This window comes from Pezoporus wallicus, unplaced genomic scaffold (assembly GCF_028554395.1).
Source record: "Pezoporus wallicus isolate ANWC-B61680 ecotype Strahan unplaced genomic scaffold, APGP_CSIRO_Pwel_v1 contig_13850, whole genome shotgun sequence".
Classification (NCBI taxonomy): domain Eukaryota; kingdom Metazoa; phylum Chordata; class Aves; order Psittaciformes; family Psittacidae; genus Pezoporus; species Pezoporus wallicus.
The window spans coordinates 23,456-46,425 of NW_026635243.1; the positions used below are offsets into that span (position 1 = coordinate 23,456).

The following is a 22,970-nucleotide window of genomic DNA, read 5'->3' on the forward strand; positions in this document are numbered from 1 at the left end:
ATTAGAAAGCACCTAGCGCCTCGAAGGCCCCTCGGGGGGCTTTGTTGGCGATGTCGCGTGTTTAAGGGGTGCCCTTGGCCGCCTGTAAGCCGCGACACCGCAGCGGCGGAGGCTCTGAAAATCCCCCGGTGTGAACGGGGAGGCGGCGGGGCCCGCGGGCCGCGCTCCCGTGCTGGGCGCGGCCCGGTCGGCGGTGCTGCGCCTGGGCCCGCCGCCCGGCGGGAGTGCCCGTGTCAGGGTGCCGGCAATGCCTGGCTGCCGGGCGGCGGCGGCTCCGCGGCGGCGGCGGCTCCCGGGCTGAGCAGCGGCTCCGGGCCCCCTCCTCCGCCTCCCCGCGAGGTCCCGGCCCGCCCCGGCCTGCCCGGGCGGGGATGAGGCGCTGCGGAGGTGGCACAAAGGCTCCTCCGGGGCTGCCCGTTGCCTAACGCGGCCCAGCGCCCCCCGGGCCGGCCCCGCCGCCGCCTCCCTGCTTGTGCCCTCGGCCCCCGCGGCCGCGCGGGAGGATGTCGGAGGATCAGGACATGGACAAGATGATCAAGGTAGGCGGGAGGCAGCGGCGCTCGGGGTCTCCCCGCCGCCGGACCCTGCTCGTCTCCGGCCCCACGGGTCCCGCTCCCCGCTTCTCGTAGGGTTGCGGCACTACCGGGGCCCGGCTGCGCTCAGGACGGTCACCCGCAGCGCCAGGCACCGGGCAAGGAGATGGGAGCTGCGGGCGGAGGCTGCGGCGGGGTCGGTGTTGAGTGGGGAGCAAAAGCGGGGTCCCCGGTGTCTGCCTCGCAGCGGTCCGCGGCTGTGCAGGGGCAGCGCTGTCGCCTCCGTGCGTCTCCGAGTTCCTGTTGGGATGCTGCCGTGAAAACAAAGCTGGTGTGGGGAATGTTGGTGCTTGGAGCGGGGGCGGAGGAGCTGAGCGCAGCCGGGGCTTCTGTGTTCACAGCGAGGATCAGTGCGCGGCTGAGTGGGGCCCCTGAAGCAGCTGGGGAAGCCCTTTTGGGATGAAGTGACAATGAAACAGTGCTTTAAAGACTCTGCACGCTCCTTGTCTTGTGCAAAGCCTTTGCTGTCAGCCTGGATGTCTTCATGTATGCTTGTTTTAATAGGATGTATGAATTCCTGGAGGATGTAGGTAAAAAGACCCCATAGATCGGCATTTGGATGGATGCTCTATCCCTGGCAGTGTTCAAGGCCAGGTTGGACACAGGGGCTTGGAGCAAGCTGCTCTAGTGGAAGGGGTCCCTGCCCGTGGCACGGGTTGGAATTGGATGAGCTTTAAGGTCCCTTCAACTCAAACCAGTCTGGGATTTGCCACCTTTCCTCAGCCCTGTTATCTGCCATGGTGGGATTTGCCTTTGCAAAGCTCACTTGGGATAAAAATCAGTGCAGGAGATGTCTCAGCACAAGTTTTCTATTCTTGAAACCTGGATTGATTTAAAATATGAGGAGTTTTCCTTCTGAACTAAAAAAGTCCAAAGTAGAAGGAAGTCCAAGCACTGTGTTCAGCCATCCCAGCCTATTGAAACGATCTGCTGTCTCCTCCTGCCTTGTTCAGCTTGGCGCAGTGAAGGTGAAGCAGCTGTCCTGAAGGCTATAAAAATAAGGTTTTCCAAGTATTTCTGTGGTATTTCATGGGGAAGTGAAGATCTGCATCAGAGCTCTTGAGGTTAAAACCAAGCCAAATGAGCTGAAGTGGTTGTGTAAGTGTACGGACCTTCTACCCCTCTGAGCAGGGAGGGTTTGATTCTGGGCAAATTCTTGGGTTTGTCTGAATCTCAACCTAATTTAGTACTTTTATGCATTAATGCTGGTTTTCCTACTCCTCAGATACTTGGTGATTGTTCACTTTGATTCATTTCCACCTGCATCTGCAGGTTTAAGGTCTGTGATTCCAGGCAGCGATCGCTGTTGGAGGCAGAGTAGTTGCAAGGCTGCGTGTTGGAGCAGTGGAGCTGGAGTGACGCTGCTGTTGGCATTTCACTTGTTGAATCCATGGAGCTTGTCCACGCAGCAGTCTGTGGACTTGTAATTGCCTGGAGTGGATACACATGAAGCACCTTATTTCAGACCTTCTCCCACTTGGATTCAGTGGAGGCTGAGAAGCACCCGCATGTTCCCCTGAGCGGTCCTGATGCGTGTCCAACCCTGCTGGAAAGCAGATCAGGCTGGGAGAAGTCTCCAAGCCCTGCCTTTCCAGGCTGTTAGCATCCCAGACTGCTGACTCTGCACAGGAGGATGCTCAAACCTTGTTGGTTTAGGTACCCTGAGCTTGCTGAAAGGGAATTGCGCTATTGGAGAGCGCTCTGCGTGAAACTTGTGTAATTCAATACATTTCAAATCAGTTTATTCCCTTTGTCCGCTGGAAATTAATATGAGGAGTGATCAGAAGTTTCAAGTTCCTTTCACAGTGGGATAAAAAGGTTTCCTGTAAGAAACACTGCAGAGTTGCCTTTGGAAAGTGCTCTCTGGCACTGTTCTGCCTCCTGCGTTCCCAGCAGCAGCAGATTAGTTCCAGCTGACCTGTCAGCCAGTCTGAACACAAGTTCAGTGCTGTGCAGCAGTGCTGCTGTAAGGCTTTGTGTTCTCCAGATGTGGAGTTCAGTGCGGGATACCATTCCCTCTGCCACCAGCATCCACAGGACATGAATCTAAATGAAGAGGCAAAGCGTTCAGTGGCACCAGTTGGAACAGCTTTTGGTGTTTTCACAGGCAGTTTTATATCTGCACGTTTTAGGTGTCTCACTCTGAGTGTTATGAACTTGTGTTGATTTGCAGCTGTGTAGTCTTGGTGCTATGTTTGGAGCTGCTGTTTCTAAATAGGCAATGTGAGGAATTCTGTACCTTGATGGGCATCAGAGGTCTCAAATACTGTATTTCATATCATTAGGAACTGGTGAATGGTGTTTCTTGATCAATAGATGATTCCTTTTTACTTCCGAGTTGTAAAACCGCTTGGGAGTGAAGATTGGAATCCAAATAAAAATGCAGAAAGCACAAATGTTGGCTTTTGTTATTTAAAACAATGGTAAATATGCAGAATACAAAAGAGGAAATAAATTGTTATTAAAAATGGACTTGTTTGTAGTGGTTGCACTTGTCCTTTGGGAGTTGAGAACTAGCAGATCCTATTCTCACTCCATTTGATCCATAGATCTCAGGCTTTCCAATTCCCACCCAGCTTCTCTGCTGGGATGAAGCAAGTAGTCTCCATGCCCTCGCAGAAGCAGCATGAGGCAGCAGAAACTATAGTCAAGACTGGGCTTGTGTGTGGAGACAGTACCTCCTTTTAGCCCAGCCTGTGCAGTTGAAAGGGCTGGGGAGGTTTGGGGGCAGGCAGGGCCTTTGGTTTTGGAAGAGGATCAGCACACTTCAAAGCTCTCTATAAAAGTAATGAGGAACTATTATCACTCAATCACAGTGTTGCTCTGGAGTCCTTTGGCATTTGCTTCTCCAGGTCAGCGGTTTGGCTTAAAAACTTACCTTGAAAGCACGTGCTGAGGATGTACTCCCCAGTCCAGAGAAACCCTTTCTCCTCTTGTTAATGCTCTTCTGCAGGTGTGGTTTCATTCCAGCTCTGCCTTCGATTCTCTGTATCTGGACATCAGGAAAATGAAATCAGCTCTTCCCCAATAGCTTCTCACAAGTAGCGTTTATATTGGTTGAATTGGTAAATTCTGTGTGTTTCTACTTAAAACCAACAAACCGCGTGTGATCCACTGTGCTTTTCTTCCCCTTTGCTTTAAAACCCTTCATAAAACCTCCCATTAACTGAAACTTTTCCCTTCACTCCATTCACAGGAGTCACGTATGATTTGTGTGATACTGCAGACTGCGATAACAGACAATTTTTCCTTCCATATCTGTCTTTTGCAGTCTCTAATCCCTTCAAATCTCGCCTTAAATATCAGCTTTCCCCTCTTGTTTTGTTTTCCAAGCCGTGTGGCTTGAGGTCTGGCTCCAGCCTGGCAATAGTGTTAATCCACAACTATTGCAGCGGAGGCGGGTGATCCCAGGTCAGGGACTGCCGTTCCCAATGAGTTGAGAGCAGGAGTGTTCTCAGTTTCCTCCTCTGTAGGTTAGTGGAAGGTGTCCCTGCCCATGGCAGGGGGTTGGAAGCGGATGATTTTTATGGTCCCTTCTAATCCAAACCATCTATGAGTGAATATAGAATGGTTTGGGTGGAAGGGACCATAAAGCTCATTCGGTTCCAACCCCCTGCCAAGGGCAGGGACACCTTCCATTAGAGCAGGTTGCTCCAAGCCCCTGTGTCCAACCTGGCCTTGAACACTGCCAGGGATGGGGCAGCCACAGCTTCTCCAGGCAGTTTCTTGCAGTTCATCAGGTTTCCTTATGTGTGTTTTGTTTGGTGGCTGAGTTTGCCCACACTTCCAGCGTTAGCCCTGCTCTGTTGGTGGATCCCCATCTGTGTGACAGCACATGGCAGCAGCGTTAATCAAAATGTTCCACACTGGAGCTACGTTTACATCCTGCCTTGTGACATGTTTAAGCATGATAGCCCTTGTCATAATGAAACCAAACCCTGTTTGTATGGATTTAGACAAAAGGATTACAAACATGAGCCTGGTTCATTATCAGACAAGCTAAAACTAGTCAGGCAGGGTTTAATTTACAGGGTAATGATTCCAAAGGGCTGGAAACCCAAAGAAAGCAGCAGAATAATTTTCCATTGTACTTTATGACAAAGAAAACACATAATAATGCTAAAATTGGGCCGTTGTGTTCAATTGTGATTGATCATTTATAGATAGAAAGCTGGATTTAAAAGCTGGGGTGGGAATTGCTCTTGATATGCTTCCTGTATTAAAGGTACAAGATCCCTTTTACTGTTGCTAATAATCCATTTTCCAAATGCTAAGTGAGCAGTCTCAGCTGCACAGAAATAACTTCAAACTGTGATATATTCTTAGGTGAACATTTGTATTTATGTTCAATTTTTCTGGTGTGAAGCAAAGCTCCAAACCAGGCTCTTTCTGCACTCCGATCTTGCAGATGAGGTCTGTGAGCTGGCTTCTTTTGAAGGGATGTAGTAATTCATTTACTTTGATTTATTTTCTTTACTCTCTTTTTCCCTCCCCCTGCTCCTTCTTGACTAGGAAACCTCCATTTTAGAGGAGTACAACATTAACTGGACTCAGAAGCTGGGAGCTGGGATCAGTGGTCCCGTTAGGTAAGACCATACACCTCGGGTTTGTGTGTAATCTCAGCCTGTTTCATTAGCTATGTGAGTAATAAATGAGTACCTATTGTAAGTGTGCTAACAGCAGATGTGTTACATGGAAGGCTCTCATTATAGACAAATAAATATGTCTACCCCATATGGGTGATACCTGATGCGCTACTGTCTTTTCTGGGCGTGTTTCAAGTCAAATCTCTCTTCCTCTCTCTGCGTTATCTCATCTCACTGCTGTGTTCCTGAAGCAAAGGGGGGACAGGAGTTGGTGGTGAAATGGAGACAGCAGAAACTTCTGCTCAAACACCTTTGTCCCTTTGGTACTAGTGTCAGTGTGGTGCAAAGGTCGCTGCTCCCATCTAAGGTATCATCACTCAGGGCATTGGCACTGTGTGCCCTTAGCTATTTTTACCAGCTGTTTATTCATATCCTCATGTGAGGCCAAAGCAGATAGTGCCGTGAGCTCTGCATCATCTCCAGCCGGGCTTGCCCAGCATGAATTTCTAACCCTGCAGGAACTGGATGCTTTCCATAAAGCAAAACATACATCCCCTTTTCAATAAGCACTTTTGGGAGCTGGAAAACAACTGCCTGCGCCTCTTGTTTCTGGGTGCTTGACAGGGCGATTGTCTTTTGTGACCATTTGTCTTCTTGTCCAGGCAATTGGTTTATTCTCCTCATCCATTTTGTGTTGCCTCTGATCTTTACTAAAATATCCCTTTGTGCTTTCTTCCTTTAGCTGCCCTGTTATATGTGGGCCCTTCCCTCTGACGCAGTTCAATTGTGAATGTTAAATGGGGGAAAGAGAGAGAAAACCCGTGTGTGTGACACAGTTGGTGGCCTTGCCAAAGCAAGGGTTTCCATTCAGAAGCACTGTGTGTACTGCAGCCTACACCCTCCACTGGGGATGTGCAGGCTGCCTCTGTGTGGTTTGGGGTTTTTCCATCCAGGGTGTCCCTTCAGGCTGGATGTACAGAGTGTGTTCTGCTTGTCTGCAGTTCCCATTGCTCTGAAGTCCTTTTTCTGTGCTGCTGAAAATAGAACTTTGTGTGAGGTGTTTCTATGTAACCTATTTGTTGTGGGAGGCTGAAAACTGAGGCTTTCAAGCTGGGACGTGGTGACAGGTGCCCTGTGTATTCCAGATTGCGGGCATTACTGCTCATTCCCATGCGGAGAGCAGACTCATAACTACACATCAATTGCTTGAAGTGTCTTTTTAACGTTCTTGCTGACTGAATGATTTTATTGCTGTAATACCAGAGTCTGCATGAAAAAAGCCTCTCAAGAACGCTTTGCACTGAAAATCCTTCTTGATCGTCCAAAAGCTAGAAATGAGGTATAGTTCCTGTTTATACTGTCTGCTTCTCACACAGCACAAGTCTTGCCCTTTTGATGAATTGTTGCCATGGTTTAAGAGAGGAAAAACCCCACTGATCCACAGATCTTGCTATGGGTTTGCTCCTCTGGCCTCGCTGAGCTCAGCTCCTGTAGGATGAGGTAGTGGGTGAAAGAAGGGGGGGTTTCTAACTCTGAGTTTGCTGTAGGTGTTAGCTGTATAGGTACCAGTGTCATTTATAGAGCTGGTGTTCTCCCTGTGTTCCATGTAATCTGAATAGTTCAGAATGAATTCTGTTTCTGTACATCTCACTCCTGGGTGTCACTAAGAATTGCCAGGAATGCCTCAAAAAGTGCTCTAAATGGTGTGGGTTTATCCATGTATGAGAAACTAAAGAAGCTCATTGATGCTTTTTGTGACTTACTGTAGCTGGGAAGAGGCATGCCAAGGTACCAGACTGTCAGTCAGTTGACAGGATGTGACGTGACATTGGCGTGACAGTCATTCAAGTTGTCCTGAAAGGGAAAGAAACATTAATTGTCCTCAAGGTTTAGGCAACTTCCATTTCTTGTCACTGAGCAAATTCTCACTTAAAATTTACAGGGAGAAATATTCTCTTTCCAAAGAGGATCAAACCTCAGCTTGATGTAGCAGTTCCAGGTAGCTTTAAACTGGGGAAAGCTCCTCTTTCAGAATGTTGGAACAGGAGATGAGGTTTCTTGTGTTGCAGCTGCTGGGTCATTGGGCCATAAAAGAAGCCAGATTATGGAATTTCAGGTTTTACTCATGAATTTTTGGTTTCAATCGTATCTCTATTGCAACTTTAAAGCCAGTTCTAGCTTGAAATTTACTTAAAAACCCCAAAGAAATCAAAGACTGGGCTTTTTCTGGAGCTCTGCTGGGTTTGTTCCATGGTCTGTAACAAATAGGTTGGCAGTGTATGATCTTTGTGCCTTACCTGGTCTAAGCAATGTTACGGCCATTCCTGTAAACACTTGTAGGCATTTCTTATTGCGTGAATAGCTTTAAACTGGGTGTGACTGGTGCTAAGCATTGGTAGCAGCACATGGGCCCATGTGTGCTGCAGTCGTGGGAGCAGAGGGACTGGTCAAGTGCGTGTCGCTGTGTACAGTAACGTTTCTTCCCTTCTCTTCAAGGTACGTCTGCACATGATGTGTGCAACACATCCCAATATTGTTCAGATTATTGAAGTTTATGCTAACAGTGTGCAGTTCCCACATGAATCCAGCCCAAGGTAAGGTTACATAGGGTGATTCATCCCCACAGCTTGCTTTCCCTGCTTAGGCCAAGGTATAGTGGAGTCTGCTTGGGTTTTTTTTGTGACCAAAATGAACATTTATGAGGGTTTCCAGATATATTTATTCTTCAGGGTAAGCCAACTTGGTTTTCACCCTTTCAGTGCCCAGACCTTTGAGGATTTAAATGAATTTGCACCGTTCATTGCTGGTTTTGCATGCCTCTTCATTTTTCAGGTGTTTGGTTCAGTCTGTGACATGTGCATTGTCAGAGACAGTATATTAGCTTCTAGCTTCTGCCTTGTTTCGGTATTGCTTTAGGAGCTTGAACTGAATTGATTGTAACCTTTGAGCTCCTTCTGCTTTCAAAGCACTGTTAAAGCAGGATTAGAGCTGTGACTTCTGTTGCTACCTAGAGCAAGTGAGATCCTTTTACATGGTGGTGTTGCCTGTGAGCCACTGGGAAACTCAGAGTGCCAGTCTTCATAAAACACATAATGGAAGAAAGACTTGTTTCTAAAATGCTAGGTTCTGCCCTATAATCTCTCAATACATTGACCTGCTTAAAGTGAACACAGCCAAACATGAAGCAAGCTTATTTTTCATACCTTAATATCACTTGGGATAAAAGTACTGTCTTCTAATTGGATGTTAGTTGAGAAGAAAATATCAGAGCTGGGAGGATTAAAGAGCTGAGACCTGTCTTAGTCTCTGATATACCTGATTTTGCTGTGTGGCAAGAAGAGCAAGGGGTTGGTTTGTTGAGGCCAACAGCCCTGATCGCCACTCTTTCTATTCGTTATCCTTCCTAATTATGGCAATAAAACTGTAAATTAAAACCAGGAGGTGCAGTGGAGGATCCAGACTCAAAAGCATTAACGATAATTCCTCAACCTTCTGCTTCAAAGTTGCCGTGATCGTCTCCAGCACCCAGGCAGACAGCGAGGCAGGTCAGCACGTCTGCAAGGATGGGTGCAGGCAGGTATATGCTGAGCTCTAAGCCAGCTCCAGCCTGGAAGCTGTTCAGCCTATTTAATGCAAGACTCTACCTGCTGGATTATTCTTTAGTTGTGTCTAAATGGCTTCCAGGTCCAAACTGGCTTGCTGGTGGAAAGCGTGGTTGGAGCATGCATCTGTCTAAATGCATCCATGTAGACATGTCCATGGTGTTTGTTCCAGCTGGATGTGGAAGCCCATCATGGAGAGGGAGCTGTAGATTCCTGGCTGACAATCAATGAGTCAGATGATGCAGGGAGCTAGAAAATCCTCCAGTTTATGTGCTTAAAGGCAAAATTACAGAACCAAAATAGCCCTAACAACTGTAGGAGAAGCGAGTATACGTGTCTCTTTCGGCCTGCATCAGTAGATGTGAAGTATGCATTATTAGCTTAGCAACTCTGTTCTTTTTTTGATTATTTTTAATATAACAAAATGAAATGCTTTTGAACAGGGCTCGGCTCCTAATTGTAATGGAGATGATGGAAGGGGGAGAGCTATTTCACAGAATCAGCCAGCACCGGCACTTTACTGAGAAGCAAGCAAGCCAAGTAACAAAGCAGGCAAGTCAACCCCCATGTATAAGCAAATCCATGAATGATAATGGCTAAAGTACTTAACAATTTTTGGGTGGGGAGGGGTGGTGGGGAAAAAGGAAGCTAAAATAATCCTCAGTTCTGATCCGATGATCATTGCCTGCTTTGTTATAACCTGACAATGCCAAAGTTTGAATAGAAGCAAAGGATTTGAAGGTGTGGGCTGGTTGTTCTGGGTTGGGACCTTGGGGTCTCTGCTGTCTTTAGCAGTGGTTTTCCTGACCTGGTCTACAGAACCCTTCACCTGAGAAAGCTCTTCTCTTGCACAACCTTTCTGCTGTTTCCTCACTGTTGTTTTAAAGGTGTTGCCTCTAACAGCTCTCACAGACCCCGTGCGGCTCCTGAGCTCCAGTTTGAGAATCGCTCTTGGCCATGACACAGAGCTGGTGTTTCTCTCACCTCTTGGGCAGCAGACAATAACACGTGTCCTGGGCCAGTGGTTTTCAAGCTGGGTTCTGTATTTGTTGTTATGGAAGATAACAAAAGGAATGTACCACTGCAGTGCATGTTTTCTATGCTGTTTGTTCCAATGTTTTTTTTCCCCTCTCCATTTCTCTACACAACTCACTCTTGAATGTTGTATTTTATAGCCTTCACGGGATTTATTGTTAGAGGTTTTGGTGTCCATCAGGCTCTTTCTTGCTTAGCAGTGTGTCTGGTGTGACTAGCTTACGTCCTGCTATAGTAGGTAGGAAGATGAAGCAGAAGGGCCTCCATGATATTCATTCCCAATGTCATTTTGGGGTGTTTCATTCCCTTTCACTTCCAAGCTGTTGGATGACTTGTGTTGTGCAGTCAGAAAGCTTGGATCAGTGGGAGGGTTGCAGGAAAGATGGCTGTGTGTTGTGGGAGCCTTTCTAGGGAGCTACAGCAGAGGACCAGCAGGTTGGTGTAAGGACCCACAAGGCAGAAGGATCTTGCTATCAAAATGGCACCACGGCATGAAGCTGAGGGCTGGAGTTGCTGTTGTTTGCTTCTTGCAGAGGTTACATTGGCATTCCAAACACAGGATACGTGAACTGTAGGTGAGAAGCTACACTGGAGATAGCAATCAGTAAATGTCTCGCTCCCACACCAGTGATCACTGCAGTGAATAAAGGAAAGGAGATGTGAGACAGGATGGTGCAGCGTTTGTTGTAAATTGACGTGACCTTATGAATATATCCAAATCTTGATAGCTTGCTTCTCCCTAAGCTGGGGAGATAACCTTTGGTACTGAGGCTGAAGTATTGAATCTTACTTTTGTGGCTTGTGCTTTGAGTGGTTTCTAATGAAATGCTAATTGTGCTGTTCCCTTTTTGGTGTCATCCAACAAAGAAATGAGGTGGAAGTGCAGAATTACTCTTGACAGTTTGTTTTCATGTCCTTTGGGCTGTTTGATTTTGACGGTGGCAGTCTCCAGGATGAACATGTTGGGAAAATCTTGTCAAACTGTACCAAAAGGCAAGACTTTGAGTTGAATTCTGACTGTGTGAACACTTGGGTTATTCAAGCTGCTCAAGTAACTCTTTGCTTTAATGTTTATACAAGTGAAGTTTGAAAGCAATGTTTAGGTTGTATTCTTTCATCTAATGGTGGTTCATCATTGTCTTGAACTGGGTCTTAGTTCCTTGTACCAAGTAATAGTTAAACGTTGTTTCAAAGCTATCTCATTTTCTCTGGGAATGTGCTTGTGTTTGGTTCTAAGTGAACAGTGAAGTTCTCATGTAAGGGTAATTTACAGTCTCCTAAGGACTCAGCACTTCACTTAGAGCTCTGTGTTTGGGTCGGATCCTACAGAAGCCAACAGGAACACTTTCAAATAAGGGTTGTGTGGCTCTGCCTTACTTTCAGTGATGCTGTTTAAGTATTTATGCCTTGTCTTTAAATGAATTGCACTTTGAAACGTACAGTCTGTAGAGCTTTCCTGGCTGGGTTACAGGTTTCTAAACCACAGCAGTATAAGAAGCCGTCTGTGAACGAATCAAGTAATGCATTTCTGTGTAGTGTCCCATGAAATGAGTAGATTCCAGGCAGTACCATCAGGAATTAAAGATTAAAACTGCCTGAATGTTGACTCTTAAGCCAGAAACAAGTGTGATAAAATACTCACTGAAATGTTGAACCAAGAGCTTGCTGCTCACTGTCAAACAGAATGTAGTTGCTGGGAGGGTGCGAGCAAGTGTAGTGACCTCGTAAGTCTAGCATAGCATGTAAAAGAATCTGTGTCATGATCTGTGTCACTTCTGGGGGTTAATAATACCCAGAGTTAGTCAAATTGAGATGGTTGGGAAGCTCAGTACAACTTAGCTTTTACTTCCTGTTTGTTTTCAGTGGTGGGTTTCATTTCCCAGTCGTGGCTCTACTGCACTGGTGTGCAGGATGGCCAGGCTTGTCTTAACTCTGAGTTGTACCCAAGTGGAGTGAGCAACATTTGGGCTCTAAGCTATGTTTGCAGTGTCCTTTTTAAAGCTAAAATAAGTGTCCAGGCTAACGGAGGAGTTCTGTAATTGTGGTTGATTTATTGTGCCCTTTTTCAGATAGCTTTGGCTTTGCAGCATTGCCACTCACTAAACATTGCACATAGAGACCTCAAGCCTGAGAATCTCCTCTTCAAGGATAACTCTCTGGTAAGATGAAGCCTTGGTGTTCTTTTTTCCTGCTGAATTCGGTAAAATGGTGGTTTTCAGAACAGTTGCAACATGACATCAATGCAGTGTTGTGGTGACAAAAATTAGGGAGCTTTTCCGGCTTTGTGCTTTTCCGTACTCTGATCTGTTTGGAGTACAGCCTGTGCTGCTGCTGCTGCTGTTAAATATGGCTCAGGTTCACCCCAACACAGAATCCTGGTTTGATGATAAGAAGATCCACTCTGCCACATTTGCTCCCTGGGTGTTGTTGGGATGTTCTAACATACAGTATGGATGCTTTGATGTATCCAAGCTCTTGCCCTTTTCATTATTCTGCTCATAACCACCCTGCATATGCAGTGACACCCCTACAATGTGCTTTCCAAATCAGAGGGGGACTGCTTTAGACCCAGTGCACCCAGGAAAACAAAAATGATTGTTTCAAAGATCAATTTATGATCTTCTGGCTGCTCTGTGGAATGGCGAGGGTATAAATACAAAAGAGGAGTACATGTGGCAAAGGCAAGGTGAGCACAAAGTGAAGAAATATGTATTAGAAAAGCTGATACAATGAGATTTTGTAATGAAGCCTCTTCTCCTTGTTTCAGGATGCTCCTGTTAAATTGTGTGACTTTGGATTTGCCAAAGTAGACCAAGGTGACTTGATGACACCACAGTTCACTCCATATTATGTAGCACCTCAGGTAACAAACGATTACAGTTCTGGGCTGAAGGGGAGTCATGATCTTATTGCTTGTGTCTCCATAACCATGTCATTTTAAAAGCCTTTGCTGTCTTGTTAAGGGCTTCTGGGCACAGGCATCTTGAGTAATTATATGGTAGCCAACTTTGAAGGTGGAGTGCCACAGTGCTCCATTGATTGCAGCAGGAGATTGTGAGGCACATCTCCCAGACTGTGTCTTTAGCACTCACTGGTTGCTGGTGCCTCCTGACTTTCCCAGACCCAGCTGCCACCAATGAGACTACTCCAGGATTTGGGCAACTGGCCTTTAACTGCATTAAGGCAGTGGGTTTGGAGAAGTCCCTGCTTTGCAATCCTTCCTCCAGCTCAGACTTGTTCAAGATGACATTAAAAAAGACTACAGTGAGACAAAAAGGTTCTGTAAAGGCAATTGCTTAAGAGAGCAGTGCCAGAGGGTTACCTGTTCACCTTGGCTTGCCCCCTTTGTCAGTGTGCATTGAGATATAATCTATCATTATAGCAGGCTGGGTTTTGTAGTGCTTTTTTCCCCACTCTCTTTTGTGCTTTGTGTTGAGGTCCTGAAGAAAATGAAGGGAAAACTGCGGATATTAAATTGCAATACTGGGCACGTCAGCAGCCTTTAATGACTGGGGAGAGAGATTGCAGGGATCAGACCATGTGGCCACAGTTGAGTGCCCTGAAAAGGCCTCCTCAGCTGGAGCCTGCTGGTGAGGGGCCATGTGCACCACAGGCAGGGTTTGTAGAACAAGTGAACCACCAAACCCACAGAAAGCTTTTCCCAAGCATGTTTAAAAGGAGATTTTTGTAGAAACACAGATTTGATCAGCAAGGGATAAATTTGATGTGATGTGTTTGTGGGAGAGGCAAAAAGGGACGTCTCTAGAGCTAAGGTTACCCTCCAAACAGGCTTTAGGTTCTAGTGCCAAAGTAGAGAGGTGTTAGAGGTTTTGACCAAACGAGGTGTGAGCAATTGCTTTAATTCAGAAAAGTGGAGGTTTCACCCAAAGCAGCAAAATATTTTACCTGAGATTTTCCCCACGTGGAAAGTGCCAGTCTTTCTGAGGAGGAGCAGTTTGATTTTGGCAGAGTCTTCAGTAGCTGGAAGAAGTCCACCGAATGGAGAAGCATTGGGCATCTTTGGCATGGGCATTGCTGTTTGTGGTGCCTGTAAATGAGATGGATTTTGGATTTTGGTCTGTTTTTTCTCTTGTGGCAACAGGTATTGGAGGCACAAAGACGGCATCAGAAAGAAAAATCTGGTATTATCCCCACCTCTCCAACACCTTACACTTACAACAAGGTAAGCTGTGAAACTGGCCACAAGTCAATGTCTTTACAGCACAATGTCTTCCCAACCCCACCAACGTGTCTGCTGTAGGAGCAGTCTGTAGACACAGTTTATCACCTAAGGCAATAAACTTGATTGCCCTGAAATTGCACACTTATGGCCAGGAGCAATACAGTTGTTCTTACCTAAGGAATACATCTAACTAGTCTCACATTGAGTCAAAAGCAGGATCTGCAGGGAGCAGTAGGGAGATGACATCTTGCTTGCCGGTTTGTGTACCCATGTTAGAAAGTAGTATTTGTAGGGTTGTATTTCTCAAAAGTGTGGTTCCTTTGGCTTTCCTAAAAGGAGTGACCAGGCAGCCAGTGGTATTTCTTCCCTTAATTGTGTTAGGTTCAGACCAGGCTTCATTCAGTTGAATGGGCAAATTAGAAGATAAGGATCTGTGCAGGTAGTTGTCTTTCTCTGTTTAGAAGTAACAGGCTTTAGCACTTCTGGCTCTGAGTGCCTCCTGATAGAGTGAATAATGAAATGCACACTTGGTCCCAGCTTAATTAATGATCCTTTAATTAAAGGGAAATGCACAAGCACTGTTAAAGGAGCACTAAATATTAACAAGATTTGGGAGAGAGCAGAACGGTTCTGCTGGAGTGTGACCATGTGGGAAGTTCTTTCACCTCCACAAGAGGTTGGCTCAAAGGAAACCTCTTCCCTGCTGCTAGGCAGAGTTTCTGGGTGTGCAAAGCACTCTTTGGGGTATCTTGTTCAGGCAGTCCTGGTGGTACCTTGTCTCTATCAGGGTTCTTCTGCAAAGTGACCAGTTTTGTGTGCTGTGTGGTCTGTAGCAGTGGCCGTGAGCAATAACAAGTGCTGTGAGAATCTTGGCACAGCTATGACAGAAAGTGTCCTGCAAGGCTGTGCTCCTTTTTGCTCATTCCAAAACATTTTCTTCCCTCTTATCATCCGTGTCTCCTGCTGGCTGAGCAGTGTTTGAACCACTGAGTGTTATTTCAGTGTCAGTTTTGATTAAAGTTAGCTGGTTTCTGATTGCAGGGCTAAGTATCTACCCTGCTTCCAGCTTTAGGGATGGTGGTTTAACCCACCACATGCTAGAGGGGGTAGTATGATATATAGTATTTTGTTTTAGTAGCCTTCTATAGGGAGACCTATTGTTTAGGGTTTCCTATTTGTGAATCTGCCTTCTTTATAGTTAAGATCATTTCTTCTCCACCCTGGAGAAACCAGTTGATGATTGCAGGCAGACACTGATCTGTTGTTCTGAACTGCTTTCAGCCACAGTGGCACTAACTGGACAGGCTGCTGAAAGAAGTGGCCTCATCCTTACCATGCCAAGTGTGACTCACTGCAAAAGCAGCATCTGGCAAACCCTGGTTCCCCAAAATAGACTGTGCTAGGCTCCAGGTACACTGTCCTTCCACAGCCACACTGGGTGGAAATGCCTGTGATCCACCTTCATGATCAGGATTGCTCTCCCACTGTTTTAAATTGGAGGAAAAAACCCATATCTTTGATTCTTGAGTGGTTTTACGAAGTTGTGTGTGTGTGTTGGGTCGAATATGAGTGTCTATGTCGTGGCTGGAGGGGTTGACTCTTGAGATGTAGAATCTGAGAACCCTATCGATGAAGTATTTAGACATGTTTCCTACTTACATGCCTTAAGTTCCATTGATTTCATTAGAAGTTACCTCTGGTGAATGGAAAAATGATGAGAATTTAGGTACCTAAATAGAAATTCAGACTTCTGGAGCCATCTGAGATTGGCTTAACTTCCTGAAAAGCATCCATATGGTCGTAACTCCTTGGAGTTTCTTTTGTTGTCAGCATCCACATGTGATCCAGATGAGGAATAGATGTGGCTTTCATCTTCTTCACTGTGCTGGTGTTTAGCTGGATCCACCTCCTGGATGAACTTGGGGTGTATCACACCAGCAGGAACACTATTGCAAGGGCAAAGGAGGGAGCTCCAGGCTGGAGTGGGAGGACAGGGGGGAGCACAGTGTGAAATACTGCTCCTGCTTTGCTGAAGCTTCTTCATCTCCTGGCTTCCAGGATGTGCGTTTTCCATTACAGATACCTCTGCTAGCTCATCTGCTTTTTAGTCTCACATTCTCCAAAATGACTATATTCTGGTTTATGTTCTGGTATTGAGAGAGTAGGATTGAAGGATCCTGAGAGAGGTACTAAATGTGCAGCTCACACCACTGATGCACTGGCTGTTTCCATGCAATTTACCATTGCACAGCGTGGAGTTACAGCAGTTCTGTCAACAAGCTACTTTTGGGTACTGGAAGTAGTTTAACTTGGCAGCATGGAGTTACCTTGTGCTTACTTATTCGCCACATTTACCCATGAAGGTCCTCACATGGGCCTTTAGGAGGAGGCTGAGCTGTATTTCTGTTTCCTTAGGGAATCCCATAGAGCTTTTAATGTAGCTACACCACTGCTTGCTGCAAACTGCGCCCCAAAGTGATCATTTCCTTGCTTTCAGAGCTGTGACTTGTGGTCCCTGGGTGTCATTATTTACGTGATGCTGTGTGGATACCCTCCGTTTTACTCCAAACACCACAGTCGGACAATTCCAAAGGACATGCGGAAAAAGATCATGACAGGAAGTTTTGAATTCCCAGAGGAAGAGTGGAGCCAGATCTCAGAAATGGCGAAAGACATTGTGCGAAAGTGAGTCAGTTGAGGAGATGTTGTGTTGCTCTTATATGAAACTGGAAAATCACTTGGAATTGAGGTATCCCAAAGGGCTCATTTTTCCGAAGGCGGGGGGGTTGTCTGCAGCACGTACAGCTCCAGAGCTTTCTGCCCTATTCAGCACAAATGAAGCCTGGTAAATATTTCCCTCTCTTTTTCCTCCCCAATTGTTGTGTTCAGTTTTTGCTGTCTCTTGTCTCTGAAGCTGCTAGAGTGCAATTGTGTGTTTAGTCTTTAGGGAAATGGGTTATGTGGCCTTGATTTGGAGCAGTAAGACAGCTGCGTGCCACATCTGCAAGTGCTCCTTAGGCACGTATCTCCAATGGTAATGTTTAAACTCCTGTTAGAATCAGGGGGTAATTAGGTGGTATCATAGGATCTGGTAGATCTGTCCCATAAAACCCTGTTCATGTAAGGCACAGTCTGAAAGGAGTTAGGAGAGAAGCATGGAAAGGGAGGTTAAGCTCTGTCACAATGTGTCAGACCATGAGATAAGGTTTTGCATTGATATTTTAACTCTAAATGCTACTGGGAACTGTTTATCATGCATTGCACATCTCTGGGTTGCAAGTGTTTCAAAGACTGATCCCATGGTCCTGTTTGAAAGCAAGAATGTGGCTCTGATTAGGTCTTGACCCCACTTGTGTTTTAAAATGTGTGGGGGACTTTCTGCCTTTGCTTGGATCAGCAGAGGAAGTGGGAGGATAAAAGCAACATAAATGGGAAAAAATCAATCTGTTGAATAAGTTTAAACTGTCACTGTCTCCTCTGCCATAGTGTAAAATCTCCAAGGACTTGACATTGTTTGGAAAGGGACCTGTTTCTGCCAGTGCAGGAGAACCCACAGCCTTTCACCAAAGAAACTGCAGATTACATTGCAGTGAAACTTCCATTTATACCAAGGTCAACTCTTTATTCTCACTCAGAAGCTCCACAGTCAGTAGGTTTCATTGTCTTTTAAAATGGCCATGAAACACAGCTCACAGAATGATGTTGTTTGGATTCAGTTCACTTAATTCTCTCACTAATGTTATCGGGACTCCCTTTCCTGCTTGTCTTTTCCAGCCAGTGGGTCTGAATCTGTGTTTATGGTGCAGGAATACATTTAGACTTCATATAATTCTGGATAAATTTACTTTATATAGACTTATTCAGATGGAGTGTTGCTTCTGGAGGTCATATTTGGCATTCAAGCAGCTGCTTCCTTTCAAGCATGTTGAGCTGATTTCTGACCTTGAGCTTTAGAAGCTGGAGTGCTTGGTAATAGGTTAGGACTTTGAGGACCCATAGGAAAGGAATGCATGTGTCTTGGGTCTTGTAGCAAAACTGACCTGGTTTCTGAGCTTTCTGAGCTAGCCCGTGGTCCTGCTGGCATTTGGTGAAAGTTATTTCCACTTTCTTGGTACATTAAACAATTGTGCTCTGCAGCCAGGAAGCTGATCTCAAATATTGGCTGCTGAGCTCATCGAGTCGCTCTAGTTTAAACTGGTGGGATGACTTGTCAGCACTCTGTGTGAGATGGCACTGGTTTATTAAGCAGTTGTGATTATCATGAGAGCAGCAGTTTATCGGCACAATCTCTGCCCAGGGTTTTATTCTAGAGAATAATTCCAAGGTGTTTTCAGAGATCTCAAAGTTCCTTCTCATTTTGAGAAGGATTTTTTTTTGCTGTATTCTGCCAGAGTGGCCATTACTTGAGGTTTTGCAGAGGGAGAAAAGCGAAGGAGCTGCATGGTAAAAGCTGCTAATTCAGTAAACAGGTTTCTAACTTGGAAGCTCTGCCTTACTTCACCATGCCCAGAGTCCTTGGTGTGAGCATAGCCTGTTACATGGATGAGCTCTAGATGTGCATTTCCAGAGAGTCTTGGTCTGGGTCATTTCCAGTTCAACTGGAAGGTGATTTTCCCATCTGGGAGGATGTGAATGTAGAGTTCACCAGTACACAGGTATTACTGAAATGGCCCTCAGTGCCTTTCTTTTATACTGAGTTGCTCAGTGTAACTGAATGAATTGTTATAGCATTAAACTATCACCACAGCAAGGGTGGAAAGTCAGACTGCTTTTGTGTCAGCTTAATGTTTTAGTTGGTTTTAGCCCCTCTAATGCTTAGAGATGGCTCTGTGCTCTGACCCCAGACAGAGCAGCACATTGTTAAGCAACAAAGACTCTTTATGGACTGACTGATTTCTCTCCCAGGCTGCTGAAGGTCAAACCTGAGGAGCGTCTGACCATCGAAGGTGTGCTGGACCATCCCTGGCTCAACTCCACTGAGGCACTTGATAACATCCTCCCCTCTGCCCAGATGATGATGGACAAGGTCTAAACAACATTTTAGTTTATGAAGAATGTTGCATAGGGAAGCTGGGTAGCTTTGGGATGGTTTGAGTGTTTCCTTTCATGTGGTGTTACGCAGATAAGGAGCATCCTTTCTGCCTTAAGGAGAGCCCGAGACCTTTGTGAGAAAATGGAAATGGTTCCACTTGAAATTTGGGATATAAATCTGCATAATGCAAACCTGATTGTTGTTGTGCATCTCTGAAATCAATAGGATTCTTTCATTCACACAGAAGCTAATTAAAACATCAAGTGCAACTCTTTCATTGTAGGCAATGGTAGCAGGGATACAACAGGCTCATGCAGAGCAGCTTGCAAACATGAGGATCCAGGACCTGAAAGTCAGTCTCAAACCCCTTCACTCCGTCAACAACCCGATCCTGCGCAAAAGGAAACTATTGGGGTAATTGTAACCATGCTCCTGAATACCTCATGTGGTTGACACGCTCTTCATGTTGAAGTGAGTAGTTGGAGTCAGGTACTACTTGCACAAGGTGATGTGTCTTCCAAGATATGCCAGTGAGGGCAGGAAGGAGTTGGATAGAGTTATTGTATTATAGAGGAAGCAAAACAGATCCCCTATGAGAAGTTGAGTAAGGTAAGAGAATTCCAAGATTTTTTTACTGATCCTGACACTTATTTACTGAAAAAGTCAGGTAATCTGTGTCTCTCTCTTTGTTTTCTATCTGTTTTCTATTTGAAAAACAGGATAATGCATTTAGGATTACCCTTATTTGAATTAAATTAAAGGGACATTTATTTTTCTTCATATTTAAAGGGTATTATAAGAACATTATTATAATTGATACTATATCTAGCTCCCATTCCCAGCTTTCCAGGCAGTGAAAGAGACCATTATACTGGTGCAGTTATGCAGTGAGTAACAGACTTGTTGCATTCAAACTGTAATTGTTTCCTCCTTGTTCTTTTGCAGCACTAAGCCGAAGGATGGTGTTTATATCCATGACCCTGAGAATGGAAGCAACGATTCCAACGTGGCTCTGGAAAAGCTGAGGGATGTGATTGCTCAGTGCATTCTACCACAGGCTGGTAAAGGTTGCCACTTTTATCTTAAAAGTTGCATTCCTAACACATTTTACTGTGCTTCAAGATGAGTTTGTGTCAGTGGTGAGGGAGGATAAACAAAACTCCTGTTGTCCTAATCAGTCTGGAGGGGAAAGTGTTGTCTGTAGGCTGTGATTTTGGTGCATGCATAATGTTAGTGTCAGAAGTGACATGCAGAGCTGTTAAAAGAACTTCCAAAGAGGAGTGTCTGTTTTCAAGCTATTCCTAAGTTTGTGTGAGGGGAGGAGGGATGTAACTGCACGGAGTGTTTGCAGGCAGAATGGCAAACCTCCTGTTTATCTCTGATCTCCTAAACAGGAGAGAATGAAGATGAGAAGCTGAATGAAGTGATGCAGGAGGCATGGAAGTATAATCGAGAGTGTAAGTTACTGCGAGACACTCTTCAGAGCTTCAGCTGGAACGGTGAGGAACTGCTTCTCTTCCATGGAGAATGGTGCTAATGCTGGGTGAAACAGGGGAAGCAGTCACCTTTTTATATGGAAATAACCCCGGATGCCTTGAATTTGTGCCAGGCTGGTGCAGGTTTTGACACTCTTTCAGCCCTTCAGCCAGCTCAGGTGTTCTAGAAATGAGGTAGAAAGTTCTGCTTTAACATTTCTATCTGAGGTTCAGGGTAGAGTTTTCAAAGGCACCAAGTCAAGCAGGAACATAACAGCATAAGTGGATCATCACTTCAGAAACTGCGTTAGCAGTTTTCAGCTGGTTTCCTTCCAGCTGTTTATTACCCTCTTTCTGCTGGAGGCTGCTGCCCTCATCTGTGTCAGCACATCTGCTTGCTTTGGATAGGAAATGAAATTGAACTAGGCCAGCTGCCTTGGGAGTGTTGACAAAGCCAGGGGGGCAAAGGTGTCAGCCCCACGAGCAGATGCTGCTGAATATAAAGGAAATAGGGGCATCAGCCAGGTTTGTGAGGGCTTGGTTGTGCTTTTCCGTCGTTCTGTTTTGCCTGGGTTTAATTCAGGTTTTTAAGTACTCAGTTTTTTCAGTGGAACTAGAAATCGTAACTTATGTTCTCCTGATTTTTGTATGAACCTCACCCACGATTGCTTTCCTCCTTGTGCCCAGCACCAGCTGATGTCCTGTTCTTCTTCCTTTCAGGCAGAGGATTCACAGACAAAGTGGATCGACTAAAACTGGCAGAAATAGTAAAACAAGTGATCGAAGAGCAGACAAACTCCCATGACTCTCAATAGCTGGAGCTTCTTAATCTTATTTTTTTTACCATTTAAGATTTATTCTTTAACTGTAAAAAGTATTTTTATGTAAATTAATAAATCATAATTATTTCATTAAATTTCCATACTGCTTGAAAATGCTGTATAGTTGTAGATAACAAAAAAGAAAATCATTGGTACTGTAATATTTTTTTAAAACTCAGTTCCTTGAGGTATATATGATCACTTATGTACTGTTAATCATGAGCCCTCCTCAGATGGGGCAGATTATATTGTTAAAGACCATTCTTTTCCTTACTAGCCAGTTGCAGAAGCTGCCTTCCACCTGCTATACATACAGCCAGCTGCAATGACTATGTATGTGAACGAGACAGCCACAGTTTCTCAACACCCTGCTCAGTAAGTACTTGAAGCGAGTGCTGCAGAATACAAACCTCATAGCTGCCCTTTGCACCGAAATCCCAAGTCTTTCTGTAGAGGCAACTACATAGCCTTCTGTTTCACTAGCTGAGCCTAGAGCCGTGCTCGGCCTTGCCAAGGGCACCTCAGTCCATATGCTTGCTGTATTTCAGTTCTGATCAGTAGCCCTCTTCTTTCTTCTTCCTCATCTTCCTCAGACCGTCTTTAAGGTTTAGTCCACTTCTTCTCCATCTTCCTCAGACCTTTTCTAAGGCTGAATTGGCCATTCAGCTCAAGACTCCTCTTTTATCATGCTGTTCAACAGCAGAACAGAAGAATGTTCTAGTTACTTACGTACAAGTTACTTTTATTTTCGTGGAGGGATCTTCTACAAACAAAACCAAGTATGGGGTTCATTTGCTTCACCCCCAGATCAGATGTTGTCTGTGTTCCACCTGTATACTCCATTCTTTCCAGCACTTGGTTTCAAACTTGTCTTCTTGTTTGAAAGAGATCATCCTGGCAAGGGTCATAGTGCTGCTGTGTGAATCCACTGGTGATCCTTCTGTGTCACCCTCTGCAGTCTGAGCTCCCTGTCTCTTTGATGCCTTCGAGCTCCTCCTGGGGAGCAATAGATGCAGGGCTGCTCCTTGACACACGTCCTAGTGCTGCCTTGACCATCAGGGCAGATTCTTACACCAGTCTGGAACATTGGCTCCAAAAGCTGCTTTTTTAATCTTGATGAAACAAACAAATGAAAAGAATCTGTACATATTTCTAGTTTTCTACCTTCTGATGCTTTTCTTTCTTTTGAGACCGGTCGAAGGCTTTTTATAGAGATATTTTGGTACTAAACCTGTGCAGACGTTGAACGAGTTTGGTCTGCAGACTGAAGTGCCAATTCAGGGCTATTAGTAATGACTCTTGAACATTATTGTTATATTTCATAGCTCATTAATTTTGGGTTTACATTTACAAACCTGAGCCATGAATCTCTTAACTTCCTCTTCTGGCAGTCCAGCCTTGTTCTTTGTTGTCTTTTTTCTATACCAGACTTCCTTGCAACCTTTAGCTTGGATGGCAAACCAGTGTCTGACTCTTTCTATGAACTTTTGTAAGCAGTAACTTAGTTTTTCTACATGAAGGAGATAGTTCATTCCCAGTTCCCATTGTCAGCACCTTGTCAGCTTGCTTTTAATCCTGTTGACAGTTTTCCAATGCCTGATTTATTGCAGAGTAAGAACCACAGTCCCTATGTAACCATCGCT

General features: G+C 45.2%; 1 protein-coding gene across 6 annotated transcripts; it reads left to right on the top strand.

Moving 5' to 3' along the window:
- Nucleotides 1-237: 237 nt before the first annotated feature.
- MAPKAPK5 (MAPK activated protein kinase 5) lies at nt 238-21,422 on the top strand. 6 transcript variants are annotated; one of them, XM_057412484.1, is made up of 14 exons: nt 238-539; nt 5,106-5,179; nt 6,443-6,518; nt 7,676-7,773; nt 9,225-9,337; nt 11,890-11,975; nt 12,584-12,679; nt 13,919-13,999; nt 16,497-16,684; nt 18,905-19,025; nt 19,315-19,445; nt 19,977-20,098; nt 20,426-20,530; nt 21,227-21,422. In XM_057412484.1, the coding sequence occupies exons 1-14, from the start codon at nt 504-506 to the stop codon at nt 21,319-21,321; spliced, it is 1,422 nt and encodes a 473-aa protein (XP_057268467.1). In that variant the 5' UTR covers nt 238-503; the 3' UTR covers nt 21,322-21,422. The 6 variants fall into 6 exon arrangements, with proteins under 6 accessions (XP_057268467.1, XP_057268486.1, XP_057268478.1 ...); XM_057412495.1 differs by having other exon boundaries at nt 239-539; nt 19,977-20,092; XM_057412503.1 differs by lacking the exons at nt 5,106-5,179; nt 6,443-6,518.
- The last annotated feature ends 1,548 nt before the right edge of the window (nt 21,423-22,970 follow it).

Bases quoted from the DNA above. Each gene is read 5' to 3' on its own strand.
- MAPKAPK5 (XM_057412484.1), top strand. From the start codon at position 504: ATGTCGGAGGATCAGGACATGGACAAGATGATCAAG. The intron at 19,026-19,314 runs GTCTAAACAACA...CTTTCATTGTAG, and splicing joins CCCAGATGATGATGGACAAG to GCAATGGTAGCAGGGATACA. The intron at 19,446-19,976 runs GTAATTGTAACC...GTTCTTTTGCAG, and splicing joins CGCAAAAGGAAACTATTGGG to CACTAAGCCGAAGGATGGTG.